A 21,583-nucleotide genomic window follows, 5' to 3' on the forward strand; every position below is an offset into this window, starting at 1 on the left:
CACGTATATACTGTTCACAATAAGTAGGGGAAATTCAAATATAGCATCAAATAATGGAGGTTGTTCAATAAATGTTTCAATAGGAATTATTACAAAAAACACAACAGGTTATTGGACAATATATTAGCTTGAACTTTTCATGTCTGGATAGTTTCAAATGAACAAATGAAACAAAAATTGATGTCATGTGTAGAGAGGGTGAATTTAACGTTTTTGTCCCAGTGGTTAGTAACGGGTGAAACTCCCTTGATTTGCCAAACGTTTTCCGATCTGATGAGGCATGCTCCTTATCGAGCGACCAATCTGATTTTGGGGGATCTTGCCTCATATTTGCTTGAGCTTAACACCAATCTCAGCCAAAATGGTCGGTTGATTTTCACACTGTCTGTATGCATACTAAACTCCAATGAAAACGCACCAGTCACATTAGTAGTTGTAAAAAAACGATTTAAAAAAAAAAAAAAACTTTTTTTGTAACTTGGTGTATTCAGACAATAAAATAAATAACTCCAAAATTGTATACATAGGTTAGAGTTATTGTGTGGTTTTCTTAGTAACCACACACAACTGAAAATTGGATGGTGCGTTTTCACAGAAGTTTAATAATTATATGCATGACACTTCTTTCAACACAGTTTAAAGGACGATTGCTGTTTAAATTCGTCATTAAATGTGTTAAATGTCGTTTTACCATCTATGATACCACGGATTAAGGTGTTCTTCTCCTCTGTGTCAGGTTTTATTTTAATGCAAGTAGGATTTTTGATTCTATGTACGCATCTACAGGTGGAGAGAGAGAGAGAGAGAGAGAGAGAGAGAGAGAGAGAGAGAGAGAGAGAGAGAGAGAGAGAGAGAGAGAGAGAGAGAGAGAGAGAGAGAGAGAGAGAGATTTTATGATATTAATATTGAACCCTTTATTTTAAATTAAATTACATGACACATCTGTATGGATTCTGTAGTACAAAACGAGGCTTTCCATATCAAAACGAAAAGTTGTTTTACCATCTATGATACCACGGATGAAGGTGTTCTTCTCCTCTGTGTCAGGTTCCATGAGCCGTGCTCCTTCGTCATGGCAAGTCTGGCTGGCATCGGCATAGTTCTTGTTTACAGTGTATGTTTTGTAGAAGAATGGAAAAGCTGGCGCCTTTGTGTACCCCTTGTCTAGCGGAGATCTGTCATCTGTTTAAAACAAGCAACATTATTAGTGTCAATGGATATTTAAAAAGCGGTTATCATGACGTTTTAATTCTATGTTCCACCATGTTTGTGTATTTATTTGTTGTAAATAAATTCAAATAAATTAATGCTACATAGAATGTTTACTTAATAAGTTATTAATTCGAGAGTATCAAAATGCCAGTGTTCCAAGAGTCGAATTGAAAACTGGGGTAAAAAAATCCCAGAAATTAAAAAATAATAATAAAAAAATAATAAAAAAACCCCACCCAAAACAACCAAAACAAAACAGCCCAGTGATTGAGAAAAAACCAAAATCATCGTGCGGTACGAATAAATGACAGCCACGCCTTGTCAAATGTTAACAAATCTGGAATCGTAACCTCATCGGATATTGGACAGTTGAGCTATGATATGGGTTGGGTGTGGCGAAATTATTAAGTCGTCTTTCAGCCGAGGTGCAGTGCCCACTGTCATACTACAGCTCCATCGCTCCCGGTGACAAAGTGGTTGTAATTAGGCGCGGGGGTGTAGCTCAGTGGTAGACCTAGTATCGATCCGCTGTTTCTCTTTCCAGCCAGTGCTCCACAACTGCTGTAACAAAGGCAGTGGTATGTACTATCCTGTGTCTGGGATGCTACATATATAATATCCTATATTACTAATCGGAAAGAGTAGCCCATTGTGTAGGGGCAACGGGTTTCCTTTCAACGGTCCTTAACCGTACATGTATATCCGACGCCATATAACCGTGTTTAAAACGTGTTCAGTACGTTGCAAAATAGAACATTCGTGACTTCCTTTCTTTCTGCTGTCAAAATACTAGTTGTGTTAATACTAGTGCTGTTGTTTGTTTTTGTTTTTGTCTTTGTTTTTGTTTGTTTTTTATAGGGGGAGGGGGTTCAATATATTATTTTATTATTATTATATTTTATTATAATTTATAATCATTATTATTATTAGTAGTAGTATTAAATGCTTATTTGTATTATTTAATTACCTGTGATACAATCGGTGAATTTCTGTGAACCCTGTTTTTCAATCACACATGTTTTGTTTGTTGGACAGGAACGGTTCTCACATATACCAGCAAGTCTCTGAAAAAAATAATATATGTATTTCATTAAAGGGACAGATCCTAGTGTTTAAACACTACAGCATATTTTTCACTATTAGAGTCGTTTATGATCACTGAAATCAAACATTACTTATATGTTATTCTTTAGATTATCCATGTCCGTAGAACCGAACTGTTTCTGGTTATACTGGTGTTTCTAATACAAAAATTGCATTATTCATATTTAAAAAAAAAAACAACAACACAACCCGCACGTGCGTCTGAGAAGTAGCGGTTTATTGATTCGATTTCTAGTCTACTTTTTAAGGATATTTCCCGTTTTAACTTGTTCACTCTATTGTAACTTTATCCAAATGAGTTACAGGTTTGTAAATAAACTAAACTTACTGTACATTGTTTACGGGTTAAAACGGTTATGACCCGGGAAGTAGATACACTTGTATAAAAGGTCCTAAAATTAATTCTACGGAGTGGGTCAACTTGGTGTTTACCAATTACGAATATCTACTTCCAGGCACTAGTTAATTGCCCGTTGTTTATTTGTCGGTGTGTGCAGTCAAAAGGTAACGCTGAACTGATACTATATATCACAGTACAGATATTAGTACTACGAATTCGTATGTCTGCTTACATCGTGGGTATTAATACTATATATAATAATTTAAAAACTAAATAATATAAATATAATAATTAGTCCATGAGCTGAGACCCCATATTTGATAATTTGGTACTATCTAAGGGCACCAAACGTTTTTGATAGATGTATGTATCTGAATCTCAAAACAACACGATGGACGTTTGTCCACATTAATCTGTATGTCATTATATAGTTAATTTTAATCCAAGGCGGCCGCAACTGTAGCAGCCAGAAAACGAAAATCAATTTATCGAATTTTACATCAACCAGGAAAATATGTTTCCGTTTGTGATTTAATTTTATAGGTCATGGGATTAATTTATAACAACCTCCAAAAGTAAGAAGTGACAATATCTTACATTCTATATATTTTCCCCAAACAAAGAAAGAAATGTTTTATTTAACGACGCACTCAACACATTTTATTTACCGTTATATGGCGTCAGACATATGGTTAAGGACCACACAGATTTTGAGAGGAAACCCGCTGTCGCCACTACATGGGCTACTCTTTCCGATTAGCAGCAAGGGATCTTTTAATTGCGCTTCCCACAGGCAGGATAGCAAAAACCATGGATCACTGGTCGGTGGAAGTGGTTTACACCTACCCACTGAGCCTTGCGGAGCACTTACTCAGGGTTTGGAGTCGGTATCTGGATTAAAAATCCCATGCCTCGATTGGGATCCGAACCCATTACCTACCAGCCTCTAAACCGATGGCCTAACCACGACGCCACCGAGGCCGGTTTCCCCAAACAATAAGTTATACTTCAAATACAGGGTTTTCTGTTGGACAAGTATCTCAATTATCGCATTAACTGTCCTAGTTCCAGCCAGTGTACCACGACTGGTATATCAAAGGCCGTGATATGAACCACCCTGTCTGTGGGATGGTGCATATAAAAGAATCCTTGCTCCTAATAGAAAAGAATAGCCCATGAAGTGGCGACAGCGGGTTTCCTCTTTCTATCTGTGTGACCCTATGTCTGACGCCATATAACCGTAAATAAAAAATGTGTTGAGTGTATCGTTAAATAAAACATTTCTTTCTTTCAATGTCTTAGTCGAATAAGATTCTACAATGGCTGCAGAAACAAAGAAATGACCACAGTTTATGTTTAGCATCACCTAAAACAATTTTTTTTCTAAAAACCTCCAATATACATATAAAATTGAGCAAATTAAATGAAATAACAACAACACACAATAAAACGCGCACACGCACAAATGATAACCCGAACAGTAATCCTATAATCCCTCCCCCCAAATTAAAAAAACAACAAAAAACAACCCCAAAACAAACAAACAGAGTTCCATAGACGTGCGGGCTCCTATTGTTGGTAATCCTATGCGAATACGCTTCTTCATTTCGTTGTTAAAGAAAACACGTCTCATACAGCGAGCAAGAACTTGCAAATCAATTGGACCCTTCTGCTTCCCGGGACATTTATTATTCGGCTTACCGGTACCACCCAAAATAGGATTTTCTACTTTCCGGGCCGACACCGTTAAATCTAGTGTCTTTACTTCGTTTATATCACGGCAACATATTTATATGTAATGCATTAACATCACGACAATACTTGGACAGGTACCTCATTAAAACAGCGGCAACATGTATATACGATGCATATCTTACTAAAATGATGGCTGGTCGATTTCGGCAACATTTAACCATGTATCCCATTACCATCACGGCAACGTTTAGGCATGTAGCTCATTAAGATCGCGGCAATATTTATATATGAATTGTTAGAACCATTCAACAGTTAGATATGCAACTCATGAATCCCAGAGAAACCTTTAGATGTGCAACTCATTTACTTCACTGCAACCGGTATATACCTACGTCATTAACACCTCTGCAACTTTAAGATGTTCCGTACTAACAGCACGGCTAATATGTATGTTGGCAAATCACAATTATGATATTAAAGGGTAGCTGGCAGCTCTGGTATGTATTCTGCTGTTGTACACAAATGCATTGCATTTATTAGGTGCTCTGTTATTGTGACTGCATAATCGGAAAGAGTAGCCCATGCAGTGGCGACAGTGGGTTTCCTCTCTTAATATATGTATGGTCCTTAACCATTTGTTCGACGCCATATAACCGTAAATAAAATGTGTGGAGTGCGTCGTTAAACAAAACACTTCCTATTATTTTGAATGTAGTTTAGATATGCTAATTTAGGGTTTGCGTTGGCATTTTATGTTACGGATGTAATTAAAAACCATTCACAAATAATAATAGACAGAAACAACAGCAATTAATTTAATTCACTGTCCTTATTAGCGCACTGGTTTTGTTTTCTTTTAATAACGTTTATATAAAAAAAAAAATATACAAGCAAAAGTAATGATGATTGTGCGTGGGAGAAAATTTGTCAGTAGATATATTATTAGAAAATCAATTTTTGGAGAAATATAAAAGAAACGAGATATATCAGCCGAACTTAAGTAAAAAACAAACAACAACAACAACAACAACAAAAAAAAAAAACGCTACTAGAAACAAACAACATATAAAAGACTTTCCCTCGGTACAAACCCTGGAAAATCGGACACTTGCAAAAATTGGACATTTTACAATTACATATAATATATAATAATTCGCTCTTTCATATGCGCTCGCCTGATGCGCGTCCGATTCTCGTTCCAGCCAATGCACCACAGCGGTCGTAACAAAGGCTGTGGTATGTACTGTCATGTCTGTGGGATGATGAACATAAAATATCCCTTGCTGCTAATCGAAAAGAGTAGCCCATGAAGTAGCGACAGCGGGATTCGTCTCTCAATATTTGTGTTGTTCTTAACCATACGCCCGACGCCATATAACCGTAAATAAAATGTGAGTGTGTCGACAAATAAAACATTTCCTTTCTCTTTTACGTGACAAGATGGTGGTCAAGTGTTTTTCGTTGTCAAGATTTTTCGGGTAAAACAAACATTATCTGGCCTACTCGATGAGTAAAGACCCCAAAACAGCAACTCAGGTAAACGTTGTTGATTTTACAAAGTCCCCAGAACATGGAAACCCTAATATTCAACTGCTAGACCTAACAAACCGTCAGATGCAACAATCACCATTCCAGCCAGTTCCGTAATGTCATGTCCGCCATGTTTGTCCGAACAACAACAACAACAACAACAGCAACTATTCACTCAGTTACCACAAACCAAATCACTAGATTGACTATGACTGTAAGTGAAATACATAAACGAACTGAGAAAATTGAAATCATTGAAACGAAAATGTGTACCATCGAAAACACGCTGAGTCAACTGAGTGCTGGTATTAAATCTGCCCATGACCGCATCAGCAAAGTACAAGACAGCTGTCAATTCATCAGTACTGGATTTGATGCAATAAACTCTGAAACTAATACACTTAAACAAACTGTCCATAACCTTTCAAAAAACATGAACATAGCTCAGGAAGACATACGCTACCTGTCGAAAGGTATGAACGACATGTAGATTGAAAATGACAGACTACATGCCGATATTCTCTATCTCCAGCACCGGTCCATGCGATTTAATCTTTTATTTTATGGTGTACTCGATGGTGGACAAAGTGAGAACACTGAAACTGTACTGGCGTCTTTTCTCGAAAAGGAAATTGACATTACCGATGCACCCGTCCAAGAGACACATAGACTAGGCCCGTTTCGTGAGTCCCAGACCAAGCCCAGAACAATTGTGGCACATTTTGTAAAACTGAGTGATAAGGGCAAAATCAAACGGGCAGCAAAAAAACTTGCAGGAAAACCATACGGAATTAGCGATCAGTACCCCCAAGAAATCGCTGAGAGAAAGTTGACTGCCTTTTTATTGATGGACAAGAAGTATTTCCTGAACAAAGGTACCATGGACCAACACCCATATACACCTCTACAACTGCTGAAAGGAAGACATCACCACCAAAGTCATCCCCACCTATTAAAAAACACAGATATGTCTCACCCACCTCAAACACACCTGTACCTACCTCTAATAGATTCACAGGTATGCCAGAAGAGGCAGAAGCTGGAAGCTAGGACAGGCAAGGTGGACGGCATATTTTGAAAACACCTAGTATCCATCAGAACTGCCCAATACCAAATACAGGTATACAGGAATATCCTTACCACAATGTGGGTGGTCTACAAAACTATGGACCTAGTGTTATTCAAGCTAGGTGTGACTATGCTGGTACACTTTTGTCAGTACATAGTGATATTCCCATTATTAATCCTACAAGTGACTTACCCATACATAATTCACATAACATCAGAGACACAGACTCTTACTTTACTTAACCTGGTCATGATAAAACTGTTGCAGACTGGCCAGAACATGGTGATGAACATGCTGATCATTATTCCTATGTACATACATATAACCGAGTTGACAAAATACATGACCATGTTAATGAATATATAACAGTAGATAATGAACTGGTTACTAACCTCTCCCCAAATGCATATACCGATACTTACCCCAATCATCACACTGATATAGGTACATGTATACCTACACACAATGAGCCAATAAGTAACAACACTGCTAATACATTATCAGTGAGCAAATTTCAAACCCCTTTACATACTGATAACTACCTTATCCATTCTAGTTATCAAAACAATCTCACTAATGCTATATATGTTAGTAACTCACACCCTATTATAAGAACTGATATTTACCCAACTACATGCACCTATCACAGATGTAATAATGTACCTGAGGGTAATCCACAATACACTTTATGTAATGAAGCTTGCTTTAATTATTCACAAAATATAGCGAATATTGATACTGATATTGCCCATGACAAGTGTCAAAATACAGATATGTTATCTCAAGAGTTAATTATTAATAATAACAGTATTAATAATGAACCTCTTGTGAATATGTCACATAATCTTGTACATGTTGATACTCATCTTTATAATTACAATATGGTAATAGAGATACAAATATGATCTCACATAATAAATTAACCATTAACTGTGATGCTAGTGACCTTGTGAATAAGTCAAACAATTCTGTACATATTGACACTTACCCTTGTAATTATTCACAAAATAGTGTACATGCTGATGCTGATACTACCTATAGCTACCATAATAGTCATGCAACTATGATTGCAGATAGTAATACTACTTATGGTTGTCAAAATAGAGAGACAGATACCATTCCACATAATGATTTAATTTCTGCTACTGACCTATTTGTAAATAATTTACCAAATGTTGTACATACTGATGCTTACTTCCCTAGATATTCACAAAATAGAGTACATGTTGATACTCCTTACAACCATATAGGTAAAGATAGTTCACATAATGAGTTAATAGACATTAATGCCTACTTTAACTTACACCATTCTGAACAGACTGTGATTTCTGACCTCCATGTTAACAATCCAATTAGCATTTCAACTATGAGTAACTCACAAAATCTTGTAAATACAGCTACTCACCAGAATCTTGGTTATGCAGAGCAAACTATCATATCTAACCAATCTAGTAGTATTACTTACCAAAATAATTTACCTTTCATTGTAAAGCAACCCCATACTAATAGTAATACTCACTGCAGAAATTTACTTCACACAGAAAATCAGCCCCAAGATAGTATTCAGAACAAGAAGACCGAACATTCTGTTGAAAATCCACAAATTACTGATGGGACAGAATACCCTGATATTAACACTGATGGTGTCAAGTTAAAAATTCTAAGTTTGAATGTCTGTGGGTTAAAAAGTAAACTAATTATACCTGACTTCTTATCCTTTATTTCAAAATATGACATTTTATGTTTCACTGAAAGTAAAACTGATGACTCTGACAGTATGCTAAAACTTATTCCAGGATACAGAACTTATTTCAATAATAGAAAAGGTATAAAGTCATCCGGCGGCATTGTTATTGGTGTAAAAAATTAATTAGCTAATATTGTCAAAGTCACCGAACAAATATCCTCTCAATATATATCTTGGTTTAGTATCACAGACATCCAAACTCAGAAAGGTGATGGTAATTGCTTAACAGTAGGTGTTGTATATATCCCACCTACTGGATCACCATATTTTAAAGAAGACACTTTTGACATTATAGAAAATGAAATCTCTCAAAATGTAGAATCAGGAAAACCTTTGCTGTTATTGGGTGATTTCAATGCCAGAACCAAATGTTATCCTGATTATATTACTCTTGATGATGATATCTTTATTGATAATATTGATATGGAAAATTTCCTAAATGATATATCAAAGCTGGATAATATCGATATTCCTAGAGATAGGGCAAGCCAGGACAAGGGAAGGGTTAATGGACATGGGGCAAAACTTGTACAGCTGTGTAAAGTACATAATATATATATTCTAAACGGTAGATGTGGAAATGATAAAAACATAGGGAAAGTAACAAGCAAAGACTCAAGCCTGATCGATTACGCAATCGGTACCTACCATGTTTTTGAAAATGTAACTGATTTCGATATCTGTGATTTTGACCCACTTTTCTCAGATATTCATTGTGCATTAGCACTTACATATAAATGCAATACTTACTCCAACACGCATGTTGATATTAGGAAGAATATAAGTGATGAAGTCGCGCCCAGTAACATTCGTAAGTGGATCCCAAGTAAACGAGAGGAATATATTAATAATATCGATAATAACTTTGTTCAAACAATCCTCTTAGTACTGGACGATGAATCTGTTGATATACAAGCACGTGTTAACCAAGCAGCCGACACGCTGAAAAATTTATTTTTAGACTCGGCTGTCTCAACATTTGGTCAGGTGCGTGCTCGCGCTAACAACCGTGATAAAAAGTCCACTGCTAATAAGCGACCCTGGTTTGGGGTAAGATGTCAATATTTGCGAAGGCAGTATCATGAATCAAAAACATTATACTCAAAACACAAAACAATAGAAAATAAAAAGAGGTTATTAATGCCAGTAAGTCCTATAAGAAATGTATTTCTAACGCATACTCACAACACAGATTTAAAACTGAAAGGAAAATGAGAACATTACGACTAGACGATTCCAAGGGATTCTATAAAATATTAAAGGGACCACGCAAATCGGACATAAACGTTCCCCCAGTAAATGAATTCTTCAATTTCTTCAGTAATTTAAACAAGGGCGAACCGAATGAGGATAATACACCCGAATTTAATATGGACGAAGCACTAAATGAAGTAAACAATGACAGTATTATTAATGGACAATTCAGCGAAGATGAAATTTTAAAAGGCATAAAACAACTTAAAAATGATAAAGCTGCTGGTATTGACAAAGTCGTTGACGAGTACATTAAATCAACCGCAACAATTCTCTTGCCAGTTTACGTTAAACTTTTTAACATACTCATCGAGCATGGTGTTTTGCCGGAGGAATGGCTCAATGGTATGATCATACCAATTTTTAAAAAATAAAGGAAACCGCCTATCGCCTGAAAACTACCGACCGATCACATTGCTTTTCTGTTGTTCTAAGTTATTTACATCTATACTCAGTAACCGTTTAAATATATTTATTGAAGAAAATAATATCATGAGTGAAGTCCAGGCTGCTTTTCGTAAAGGCTACTCCACAACAGACCACATATTCACCTTACATAATTTGATAGATATCTTGAAAAAAAGAAAAAAGAAGTTATACTGCGCTTTTGTTGATTTTCAGAAAGCTTTCGACATGGTTTCACGAACTAATCTAGGCAAAAATTATTATATAATAATATAAACGGCAAATTCTTTAGAATCATACACCAGATGTACCAAGAACTTAAATCACTTATATATGTAAACAACCAACACCCCGGGCTATTTCCATGCAACAACGGCATCCGGCAAGGCGACAATTTATCACCTGTTTTATTTTCTTTATATTTAAATGATTTAGAAGACTACTTATTCAAACATGGATGTGAAGGGCTTTCCCCTATCCCAGATAATCCCGAAAACCCAGTTGACGCTGGTCTTCAACTTATCTGTCTGCTATATGCTGATGATACAGCCCTCTTAGCAACAACTGCATCTGACCTACAGCATACGTTAAACACCTTTTATGAATATCACTAAAACGAAGGTAATTATTTTTAACGGTACAGCTAAAGACTACAGACATATTTTCAAGATAGGAAACACTGCTTTAGAAAACATTAAAGAGTATAAATATCTAGGAATTACATTTACTAATAAAAATAACTTCCGAATTACAAAGATGAGACTTAAACAACAAGCTACCAAAGCAATGCATTTTGTACTTGCAAAAGCCAAAGAATATTTTCTGTCAGTTGACTGTAAACTTAAAATGTTCGACTCGATGATCCTTCCAGTTTTACTACATGGGTGCGAAATTTGGGGACATGAGAAAACTGATATCTTAAACGCTGTCCAAATACATTTTTTCAGACATATTTTACCAGTGAAAAAATCGACACCACTATTTATGTTATATGGAGAGCTGGGGAGAATGCAAATCAATATTACTCCATATGTTATATGGGGAAGATCACTGCTTAGTAAACGCTAATTAGCATTAAAAAAATGTTTATTTAACGAGGCACTCAACACATTTTATGTACGGTTATATGGCGTCAGACATATGGTTAAGGACCACACAAATTTTCACAGGAAACCCGCTGTCGCCACTACATGGGCTACTCTTTCCGATTACCAGCAAGGGATCTTTTATTTGCGCTTCCCACACGCAGGATAGCACAAACCATGGCCTTTGTTGAACCACTTATGGATCACTGGTCGGTGCAAGTGGTTTACACCTACCCATTGAGCCTTGCGGAGCACTCACTTAGGGTTTGGAGTCGGTATCTGGATTAAAAATCCCATGCCTCGACTGGGATCCGAACCCAGTACCTACCATCCTGTAGACCGATGGCCTAACCACGACGCCACCGAAGCCGGTTTAAATCGCATGATAATTGTATTATAGCATTAGTCTTAAGAGGTTCCGACAAGCGATGTCTTCTTAGAACACAGGTTTAACGGCCATGTTGTTTAAATGATTTTTTAACAATGTCATATCGGGTGATGTCATGCCTTTTGTACCGTAATGACCTACCGCTTCTAGCGTGTCCAACGATACAATCCGACGTAATAAGAACCACGCACGAACTCATGCAGGCACACGGATTTTTTCTTTGTAGAGTCTTTTAGTAAACTAAACAGTAGGCCAAATATGGCTATTATTTGTCATGTGTAAATTGTCTTTTATGAACTTTGACACAAGCAGTTTGGAGAAAAAGTTTGTTTGTTTAAGGATACCACTAGAGCACATCGGCTACTGAATATCAAACATTTGGTAATTTTTAAAATATAGTCTCAGAGAGGGAAACCGCTACATTATTTTGATTAGTAGCAAGGTATCTTTTACAGGATAGAACACACCACTACATTTGATATGCCAGTCGAAACGAAAAATAGCCCGATGGGGATTGATCCCAGGCTGACCGCGCATCAGGCGAGAGCTTTGGACAAAATTAAAGGTCACAATCCTATTGTGACCCCTAAATATGTTTAATTCATATTGCTCAATACAATATAGCTACATAATATTTGATTGCATTAAAACAAATGCTGTACGTTATTCACTGTTCAACAAATTGAGCAAAGACCTCATTTAGGAATCCCGTAACATTATGCCAAACCGACCTTTGTTGTTTATGCCACAATGAAAAAGCATTTCTTTATCAAATGCGGCGAAAAATAAATATATGATATTGTTTTTATTCACTGCTACTTTATTTAAGTTTAGTAAAACATCAGATAATGAATGCATGGATGTTTAACAACACACCAGCACATAAATTCACATCGGCTATTGGGTGTCAGAAAGCTAAGTACATGTATATGGAAATAAGATGACCTAAGAATTTGACTCATATTTCAGTGCACGGAGAGTGTTATGTACATGTTTCCATCATCAATCGTACCGGTAAGGGGCAATGAATTGTTACTGAACATAGTTCTTAGCTACTTTTATTCTCTGTCACGCACTGGCGTAGCCATGATGTTATATTTTATACTGATTTGTTATTGAAAAATTGAGATTTATAATAATAATAAAATACTTGCTTAAAAAATTATGATTAACACAAAATATGAAAACATGGTGTGGCTTTTTTATAATTTTTATTACGAAATTCTTGTTAAGCAACACTGATGTAAACTTGTCTTGACACTGAAATCCGACTTCCATATTTTATAAACATCTGCTGATTTTACCACAGGTTTCTATGTTTTTACATTGACGTTTTGGGCGTTATTAAGTAAAACCACTATATAAGTCTAAAAAAAGAGGATGATATTTTATTTGTCAAAATCGGTTAATGGGTTCAGAATATATATCATAAAAACTTTTCAACAAAATCATTACCGCCATCTCGAAAATGGCGGCCATCTTTGATTTCTGATCAAGACCCGAAATGGGTCTCGGTGGATTTTTAAATAGACACCGAGACAACGCTGTGCAAAATGCCATATTGGAAAGTGAATAATTGACCCTATATTAAGAACTAAGAAACCCCACTAAATAGACATAATAGAAAATCAACTGGTGGAGACGTATTCAAGAAAGAGACATATAAGACGAACTTATGTAAAAGAACACTAGTAGAAACAAACAACATATAAAGGATTTTCCATGAGTAGAAACCCTTAAAATCTGACACATCTAAAAAGTGGACATTTTACAATTACATAGAATAATAATTATTCGCTCGTTTGTATTTACTATACATACCTTGGGCCAATTTGTCATTTCAGAAAATAAACTCCCATTTCTGAATGATGGACTATTGTTAGTTGCCTGGTTCAGTTCACATATGCTTCTTGAAATATCAAAGTTTATAGAGTTACATCTGGTTCTGAAAAGGCATTGTTGTACACAACGGAGTAAGCCGAAATCCTTTAATATTTTAAAAGTGCTGTCCATGGCAGTGTTGTGTATTACCAGGTCACTGAAATTGTCTATGTTTGTACAAGCAGGACACGAGCTCCTTACCACCGCATACAATTCAACAGATGCCAGAAAAATAGCCAACATCATTTTACCTTCCATTATACACAAATACGCCGTCACAAAGTCTCTACCAAATCATTTAGAATCCAAAACTGACATACACTAACGCGTTTATTTGTTATGTTGCTGAGGTAACGTTTAATTTAGCGTCCCTGATCTTCTGGTGTTTGATTGCCTACAGAATTAGTCAATATGAATTGTCACTGTCTAAACTCTTAAAGGAACTTCAATGGTTTGTAGCATATATATAATAATATTGTGTGTAAATGTGTGAATGTAATTATATATATATATATTAAAGATCGGCTATTGGATGTCAAACATTTTGTAATTCTGACATAGTATTAGAGAGGAAACCCGCCACGTTTTGTCTATAAATAGCAAGGGGTCTTTTGTATGTGCCATGCCACAAACAGGATAGCACATACCACGAACTTTGATAAACCAGTCGTGGTACACTGGAACCTTGAAAATTTGCCGACCGACGGTGAGTGTGAGTGTGTTCCTGAGTCTGTATGCCTATCACGTTCTGTCTGTCTCTCTGTCTCTCTCTCTATATATACACACGCGCACACGCACACACACACACACACACACACACACACACACACACACACACACACACACACATAAATATTAATTATATACAGTTAAAACTGTCCTAGCGGCCACCTGTAATCAGCGGTCACCTGCCTTAAGGGATCACTTTTTTTACCTCCCAAACGATTTGTAATATAAACGCACTTGTAATAAGCCGACACCTGCCTAACGCGGCCAGCGGCCACCTTAATTAGATCCCAAATTGTTAAATACATGTATTAAGCGGCCACACTAAATGCTTACTATTATAAGGGGTGACTATTGCGGTCAGTTTTACTATTGCAATAGCATTGCGTTAGTTAAACTACTATTGTGATATTATTGCAATAGTCATAGTAGTTAAACAATAGTATTGTGAATTCTTAAACCGTTTGATAACAGGAATATAAATAGAAATTTCGCAAAACTATGTACTTCAATCTTCCAAAATATATGTCTGTATTGATATATATATATATATATATATATATATATATATATATATATATATATATATATATATATATGTATGTGTGTGTGTGTGTATGTGTGTGTATGGTGTGATGTGATGTGTGTATGTGTGTGTGTGTGTGTGTGTGTGTGAATGTACGTGCGTATGTACGTATGTTTGTGTTTGTGTGTATGTCTGTGTGTGTATTTAGTTATAATAATATTTAGTTGTAATAATGTCACACGGTAGTGAGATCATATTTAATAAATGTATAATATAAAGATCCCACATTATTGTTGTTATGCTTTATTTTCTATGGCGTTCAATGTTTTTGCAGAAAGATCGGCTTATTATCAAACTATTTATTGATGGTTTCGAGGGTTCCTGCAGAAATATAATGTTTATGTTTTCCAATGTTTGTGTAGAAAAATTAACTTAACCACGTGTTTTGATATTAATTGCGATCACTGTGCAATAACAATATCGCCGGCTGTTGAAATATAGAATATCAGGTTACTACGTTTTGATATAGTGGTTATTTTGTGAGGTTTTGATAACAGTGTAACAAGTGAGTTGAAGACGATCTACATCGCTGGATGCTAGTGACTGTGACGTCAGACGTTGTTCCCAATGTAAACATTGTTTGCAGGGAGCTACTTGCGTTTTTGTTTCAAAATGTTTAATTAAAAACGCTGGCTAGTTCCGAATGGGAGCGAATAATGGAGAAATAAAAAATAACCGGTAATTTAGTGTTAATGTTAAATTGTATTTATGCAGTTCATCAATTATTGCTGTAAATGGATGTTTGAAAAATGAGAAAACGATCTAACTGAAATTGAGGAACCATTCGTCATGCGCACAAATTATTTCCTAGTGACATAATAACACTTCGAATTATCAGGTAGGGGTTATCAGGTCAATATTAAGCATGGTTGCATGATAAAACACTATCTGAGGGCACCGACGTAGCAGGGACGCAGAAGTACTTCTTTGTAATAATGGATAAGGATGAATATCTTTTATTATTTTTACTCCACAAGATCAAAGGATTTGACTATGCATACTATCAAAACTATCGATCGTGGAGCAAACAATTGCGATAGTTATCGATAGTTGAATTGACTATCGATGCATTGCTATCGAGATACTGACTATTGCAATATATCGATAGTTCCATGTTTTGTTACACCACTAACTATAATATAAAAGGGATATTTTAACAACAGCGATAAGGTGCAGTAAATCACCGATCCTCACACTTCCAGGAATACTATATAATACCCATCAAGTACCGACATCTCTACTGTGTATCAATTAAGAGAGTATGTCTAATCTAATTGCCTCTCAGCAGGCTACGATTGACATCCACTTACTACGACAATACACCACATGAAGTAGGAATTAAATAATTAAATGAAAAAAGAAAACAAACTTGTTGAGAAAGGTTAATTTAAAACATTCCATTTGCATTATTTCTGAAGGAGACATGTCAAAAGTTGATTTATAGTCAACTTCGAAGCACACATCCGTAGATTAGTAGTACAGATTGTAAAACAAGAAACAACAACAGATGTTTTAAAGACTTTATATGTGACAACCTGTGATCAGCAGCCACCTGTCTGAAACGGCCACTTTTATCTACTTCCTTGTGTGGCTGCTTAAAACAGGTTTGACTGTAGTATGATACTCCAGAAAATATAACGAGAGAATGAAATAAAATGCATATGGTGACCATACTGGATGACAATATTGCTGTGACAAGGCGGTGACAGTGCGTTTCTGTTTAAGTATCAACACAGGAGGCAGATGTTCAATCATTAGTTTGCTTAACCGGTGGTTAAGAGAAATCATCCATTAAATGACTACAAAGAAGAAACGAAAAGGTATACTAAAACTCGACTTAAACGCATAAGGTATCAACTCATTATTTAATACGAAATTTATTTTGTTGTATTTATAACAAAGCTATTTAAAGGAAAAATGTCATGCTAACCCAGAGTCAGCTTAACCTTGCTTTGAACCACGTGGCCCAGACGTTCCAATTACTACACCTTAGACATTGTTAACCATGATCTCAAATGTGGTGGTATGTCGTTACATGCACGACCTTCCTTACTGGACGTATCTTTAAATGTACCAGTGTATCACTTGACTTACGTACTAGACAGATATTTAAATTGCTATAGGTTGTCAATAAACAGGATCCGTTCCTTTATTTCCCTAGATTAGTTGTCGATAGACAAGTTATGTTATGGTCTGCTAAGATTTGACAAACTATGACAAAACAGAAACCTGTTAACATTCTAAAGATAATTTTGTAAATAGTGTGTATGGGCTCGATTAATATGAATTGAGTTATCACCTCCATACTATGCATGGATTATACAATGGATGCTCAGTGTGAAATGTTTAAATGTGTTTACGCGTAACATTTGTTAAAGTATCATGAAACAATTGTTCCTTATTTTAACTTTATGGCTAAATTCCTTGACTGTGTTCAAGAACTTACCTGCTATTCACTCTGGACATAGCTTAGTATATGATGCATCTCTTAGGTGCGACGGATCTCTGAATCAATCACTCTGTTCGAACCTTTTTTTCGTAACTAGCTTCCAGCAATGCACAGTAGTATGCATTGTCCTATCTACGCTATGTACTTGCCTCTCTCTCTCTCTCTCTCTCTCTCTCTCTCTCTCTCTCTCTCTCTCTCTCTCTCTCTCTCTCTCTCTCTCTCTCTCTCAACAAGGTTAAGAGTTGAAATTGAAGTTAAAGTTTGTATACTTTAACGACACCACGATAGCACATTGATTTATTAATTATTAGCTATTGGATGTGAAACATTTGGTAATTTTTACATACATAGGAAACCCACTACATGTTTCCATTTGTAGCAATTTATATGCACCATTCAACAGACATGATACCACATACCACGGCATTTGATATACGATTCGTGTTACACTGACTAGAAAGAGAAATAACACAATTGGCACACCAACGGACATGGATCCTATTTCCGACCATGTATCAGACGAGCGAATTACTAAAGGGTTATGTCCCGCCCATTGGAGGTCATTACGTGTAATTGTGAACTTTGTGTTATTTTAACAATATTTGACTCATGTGCCTATAATTTTCATTGAAGATGGCAAAAAACTATATAGTAATGGGTGTTACATATCAGCGGAGATGGATCCTATTTCCGACCGTAAATCGGACGAGCGAATTACTAAATGGCTATGTCCCGTCCATTCAAGGGCATTACATGCAATTGTGAACTTTGTGCTATTGTAACAACGTGCCTGTAATTTTCATTGAAGATGGCAAAAACTATATAGTAATGGGTGTTGCATATCAGAGTTATAGTCACCATATTCTGTTAATAAAATTCCACACACAGTAGGATTATCGTTTGGTTTTGGGGGCCAGCAGTGGCGTGTTGTAACCACATTACCGATAATAGGGCAAGTTAATTTAGAAACATAATAGAAAACAAATTAACAAAGATAATATATATTGATTTATATACTGTTGTAAGTTGTACACATTAATTTTGTTACACATCCATAGATATGTATTATGTTGTGTCTATGTGTCAGATAAAATCAATACTGAATGTTTATATACCATTCTAGATATTACTATATGTATGTAATTTCAAAAGCCTAACTATGTTTATTATGTTGAATACAATTACAATACAACGACAAAACAACAACACAAATGAATAAAGTATTTGTGTAAAAATTAACACAGATACGTAACTGCCAATTGTTTAAACTAAATGACGCCATTTTGTATGTTTGACAAATGATGATTACTCCACATACATTGTGGGATCGATCACTCCTTAGAAAGTGTCAAATCTCATTTCGAGAAAGGTGATAATTGTATCATATCATCAGTATTAAGAGGTTCCGACAAGCGACGTGTTCTTAGAACGCGGGTGTGTCGGCCATGTTGTTTAAATGGATATTTAAGAATGTCATATCGGGTGATGTCATGCCTTTTGTACCACAATGACCTACCGCTTCTGACGTGTTCAACGATAGAACCCTATGTACGCATGTGCATGCGGGTTTTGTGTGTGTGTTTTGTTTTTGTTTTGTAAAGTCCTTTGGTAAGCTAACCAATAGGTAAACATATGGCTATTATTTGTCATGTGTAAAGTGTCTTTTATAATAACTTGAACACAAGCATTACAACAGTTGTCAGTGTTGGCGGCCATAATTAGTTTGGCCCTCTTTTCTAAATGTCCCAAAAACTTGAAATCCACCTTCCAATTTTGGTCCCCGAAAAAATGCTCACGGGGCAGTCAAATATGACACCGCTAGTAGCGCTGTTTAGCAGATTTGAAAAAATGCGTCGTATTTATATTATAAAGTGCACGTCTATGAACACATTACCGATTTAATATTATTCAAATTATGTCATTCAAAACAATCTCCGTCCGAAGACTGCAATTTCTCTTCGTGAGTTCTTGATTTCGTTATTAAATTGAATTCGTTTATAAAATATATCTGTCTAAAAATCGATATTTAATTCACATTTATTGCTAATATAATGTACAAAATGTCACATCATAATCATACGGACGTGCAGGGGGTGTTGGGGGTGGGTGGCAGAAACAGCTGAACACCACCCCTATAGTGCTGGAGGAAAATCTATTCATTCTGGCAAAACGTTTTTTATGGACATTATCTGTAGAATGCAGGAAATTGCATTGCAGGACATTTACATTTCTTTTTTCCAGCGGAAGCACGGCCCCGCACACCGCTAAGAACCGGGGCGTTTCGCACTCTCCATCTCTTAGTTAGCGCATCCAATGTGCACTTGCACTTGGATATACTACTGTCCTCAGATTCACTCTCAACTGACGGCGCTGGACGTAGCCCAGTGGTAAAGCGCACGCCTAATGCGCGGTCAGTGTATGATCCATCCCCGCCGGTGGGCTAATTTTGGCCATTTCCAGCCAGTGCACCTCGACTGGTATATCAGAGCCGTGGTATGTGCTATCCTGTCCGTATGATTGTGCGTATAAAAGATCACTTGCTACTATGGAAAACCTCAGTGGTGTTGTTAAATAAAACAAACTTTAACTCAACTGACATAACCTGTGTTAGTGGATATACATATGCAACAAAATCATTTGGTTTATCCCTCAGATACATTTGCATGCTGCTGTGAAAGGTTGTCCAATGTCAAGATATGTCCATATCAGGATATTCAGAAATTGTCGATCAATTAATGGAAATAGTCTGTTTCATCACTTTTGCTAAACCCTACCCATCAAGTGTTTTCTCAAAAATATCTAGTGCGCCTTTGTTTCAAGGTCGGGAACGACTAACACTGTTCAACTTTCTTCATTATTATGCAGTATACTTAGTGTTTCCGTGACTCTAGAACAAGCTCACGGTGTTGTAGCCAGCTAGACAGGATGCAGAAATCATATTACAGTGTTGCACATGTTTTAGCTGGTCATATATAGCAAGTTCTGGTTTATGTAAGATATAACTGGATTATCGTCGTTCATTGCATGTGAGGTGAGGAGATATACAAATATGTTTTAAATTATACTCGTACTACAATAATACAGAAGCAATACGACAACATCACTGTATGTTATCACAATGTGTTGTGTTCATTTTCCTGAAGTAAGTTGTGTATGTATCACAATTCTGATGTTTGAATACTTTGACTTCACAACTGCCATTTTTTGTAATATTTACTTGCCATGTCCTGTTCAAAACTGAGACAGAGTATGTTCGTGTCGTTCAGACTATGTATTTTGTATAGACGTATACCAACTTTGCCTAATATTAAAAATTGGATGAACGAAATATTATTTTATCTCCTCATATATGGAAACAATATATGCCAGACTTAACTGGTTTATATGAGCGAATGCTATATATGACCAGCAATAGGAATAAGCAATATGGTATGATTATTTGGCTGTGACACGGAAATTGTTCAATTTAATGATGAAGAATGTTGACCAGTTGGCGCTGATTACAAACCTAGGAACACAGGGGATATTGTTTTAAGAAGAAAAGTTGGCGGCCGCTAATTGTTGGGTCCCTGCATGGAAATGCGTATTACACTTGGTTGAACAATCTTCAATATGTCATTGCCAGTATTTAAAGTATGCTTACACATGGCAATTCTGTGGTAAAGTTGCATTCACACAAATGTTTCAAATTTAGTTCATTAACAAATCATGCATATAAATGCATTGTATAATGATTCCACTTTCTGAAACAAATGTAGTGTTCAGTTCATATGTAAAATGGCTTAATAGAATATTGATACATCATATACATCACAAAAGCGTTTTATTTGTTATTTTAGGGATAGCATCTCGCCAGACACATGCTTTTTCCCATCAGTTATACTAGAAAATTAAGCATTTTTACAAGTGAAGAAAGGAAGGAAATGTTTTATTTAACGACACACTCAACACATTTCACTTATGTTTATATGGCGTCGGACATATGATTAAGGACCATACAGATATTGAGGGAGGAAACCCGCTGTCGCCATAGGCTACTCCTTTCGATTAGCAGCAAGTGGTCTTTTATATGCACCATCCCATAGACAAGATAGCGCATACGACGGCCTTTG

General features: G+C 36.1%; 1 protein-coding gene across 1 annotated transcript in view; it reads right to left on the reverse strand.

The window, feature by feature from the left end:
* LOC121374454 overlaps positions 1–13,985 on the reverse strand; it is a 19,761-nt gene extending 5,776 nt beyond the window's left edge. The window contains exons 1-3 of the mRNA XM_041501559.1: positions 13,651–13,985; positions 2,180–2,276; positions 1,003–1,182 (exon numbers count right to left, since the gene is read on the reverse strand). Of these exons, the coding sequence (XP_041357493.1) occupies positions 1,003–1,182; positions 2,180–2,276; positions 13,651–13,968 (595 nt within the window). The 5' untranslated portion in view covers positions 13,969–13,985. The remainder of the gene's footprint in view (positions 1–1,002; positions 1,183–2,179; positions 2,277–13,650) is intronic.
* Between the last annotated feature and the right edge of the window lie 7,598 nt (positions 13,986–21,583).

This window comes from Gigantopelta aegis, chromosome 6 (genome assembly GCF_016097555.1).
Source record: "Gigantopelta aegis isolate Gae_Host chromosome 6, Gae_host_genome, whole genome shotgun sequence".
Taxonomy (NCBI): domain Eukaryota; kingdom Metazoa; phylum Mollusca; class Gastropoda; order Neomphalida; family Peltospiridae; genus Gigantopelta; species Gigantopelta aegis.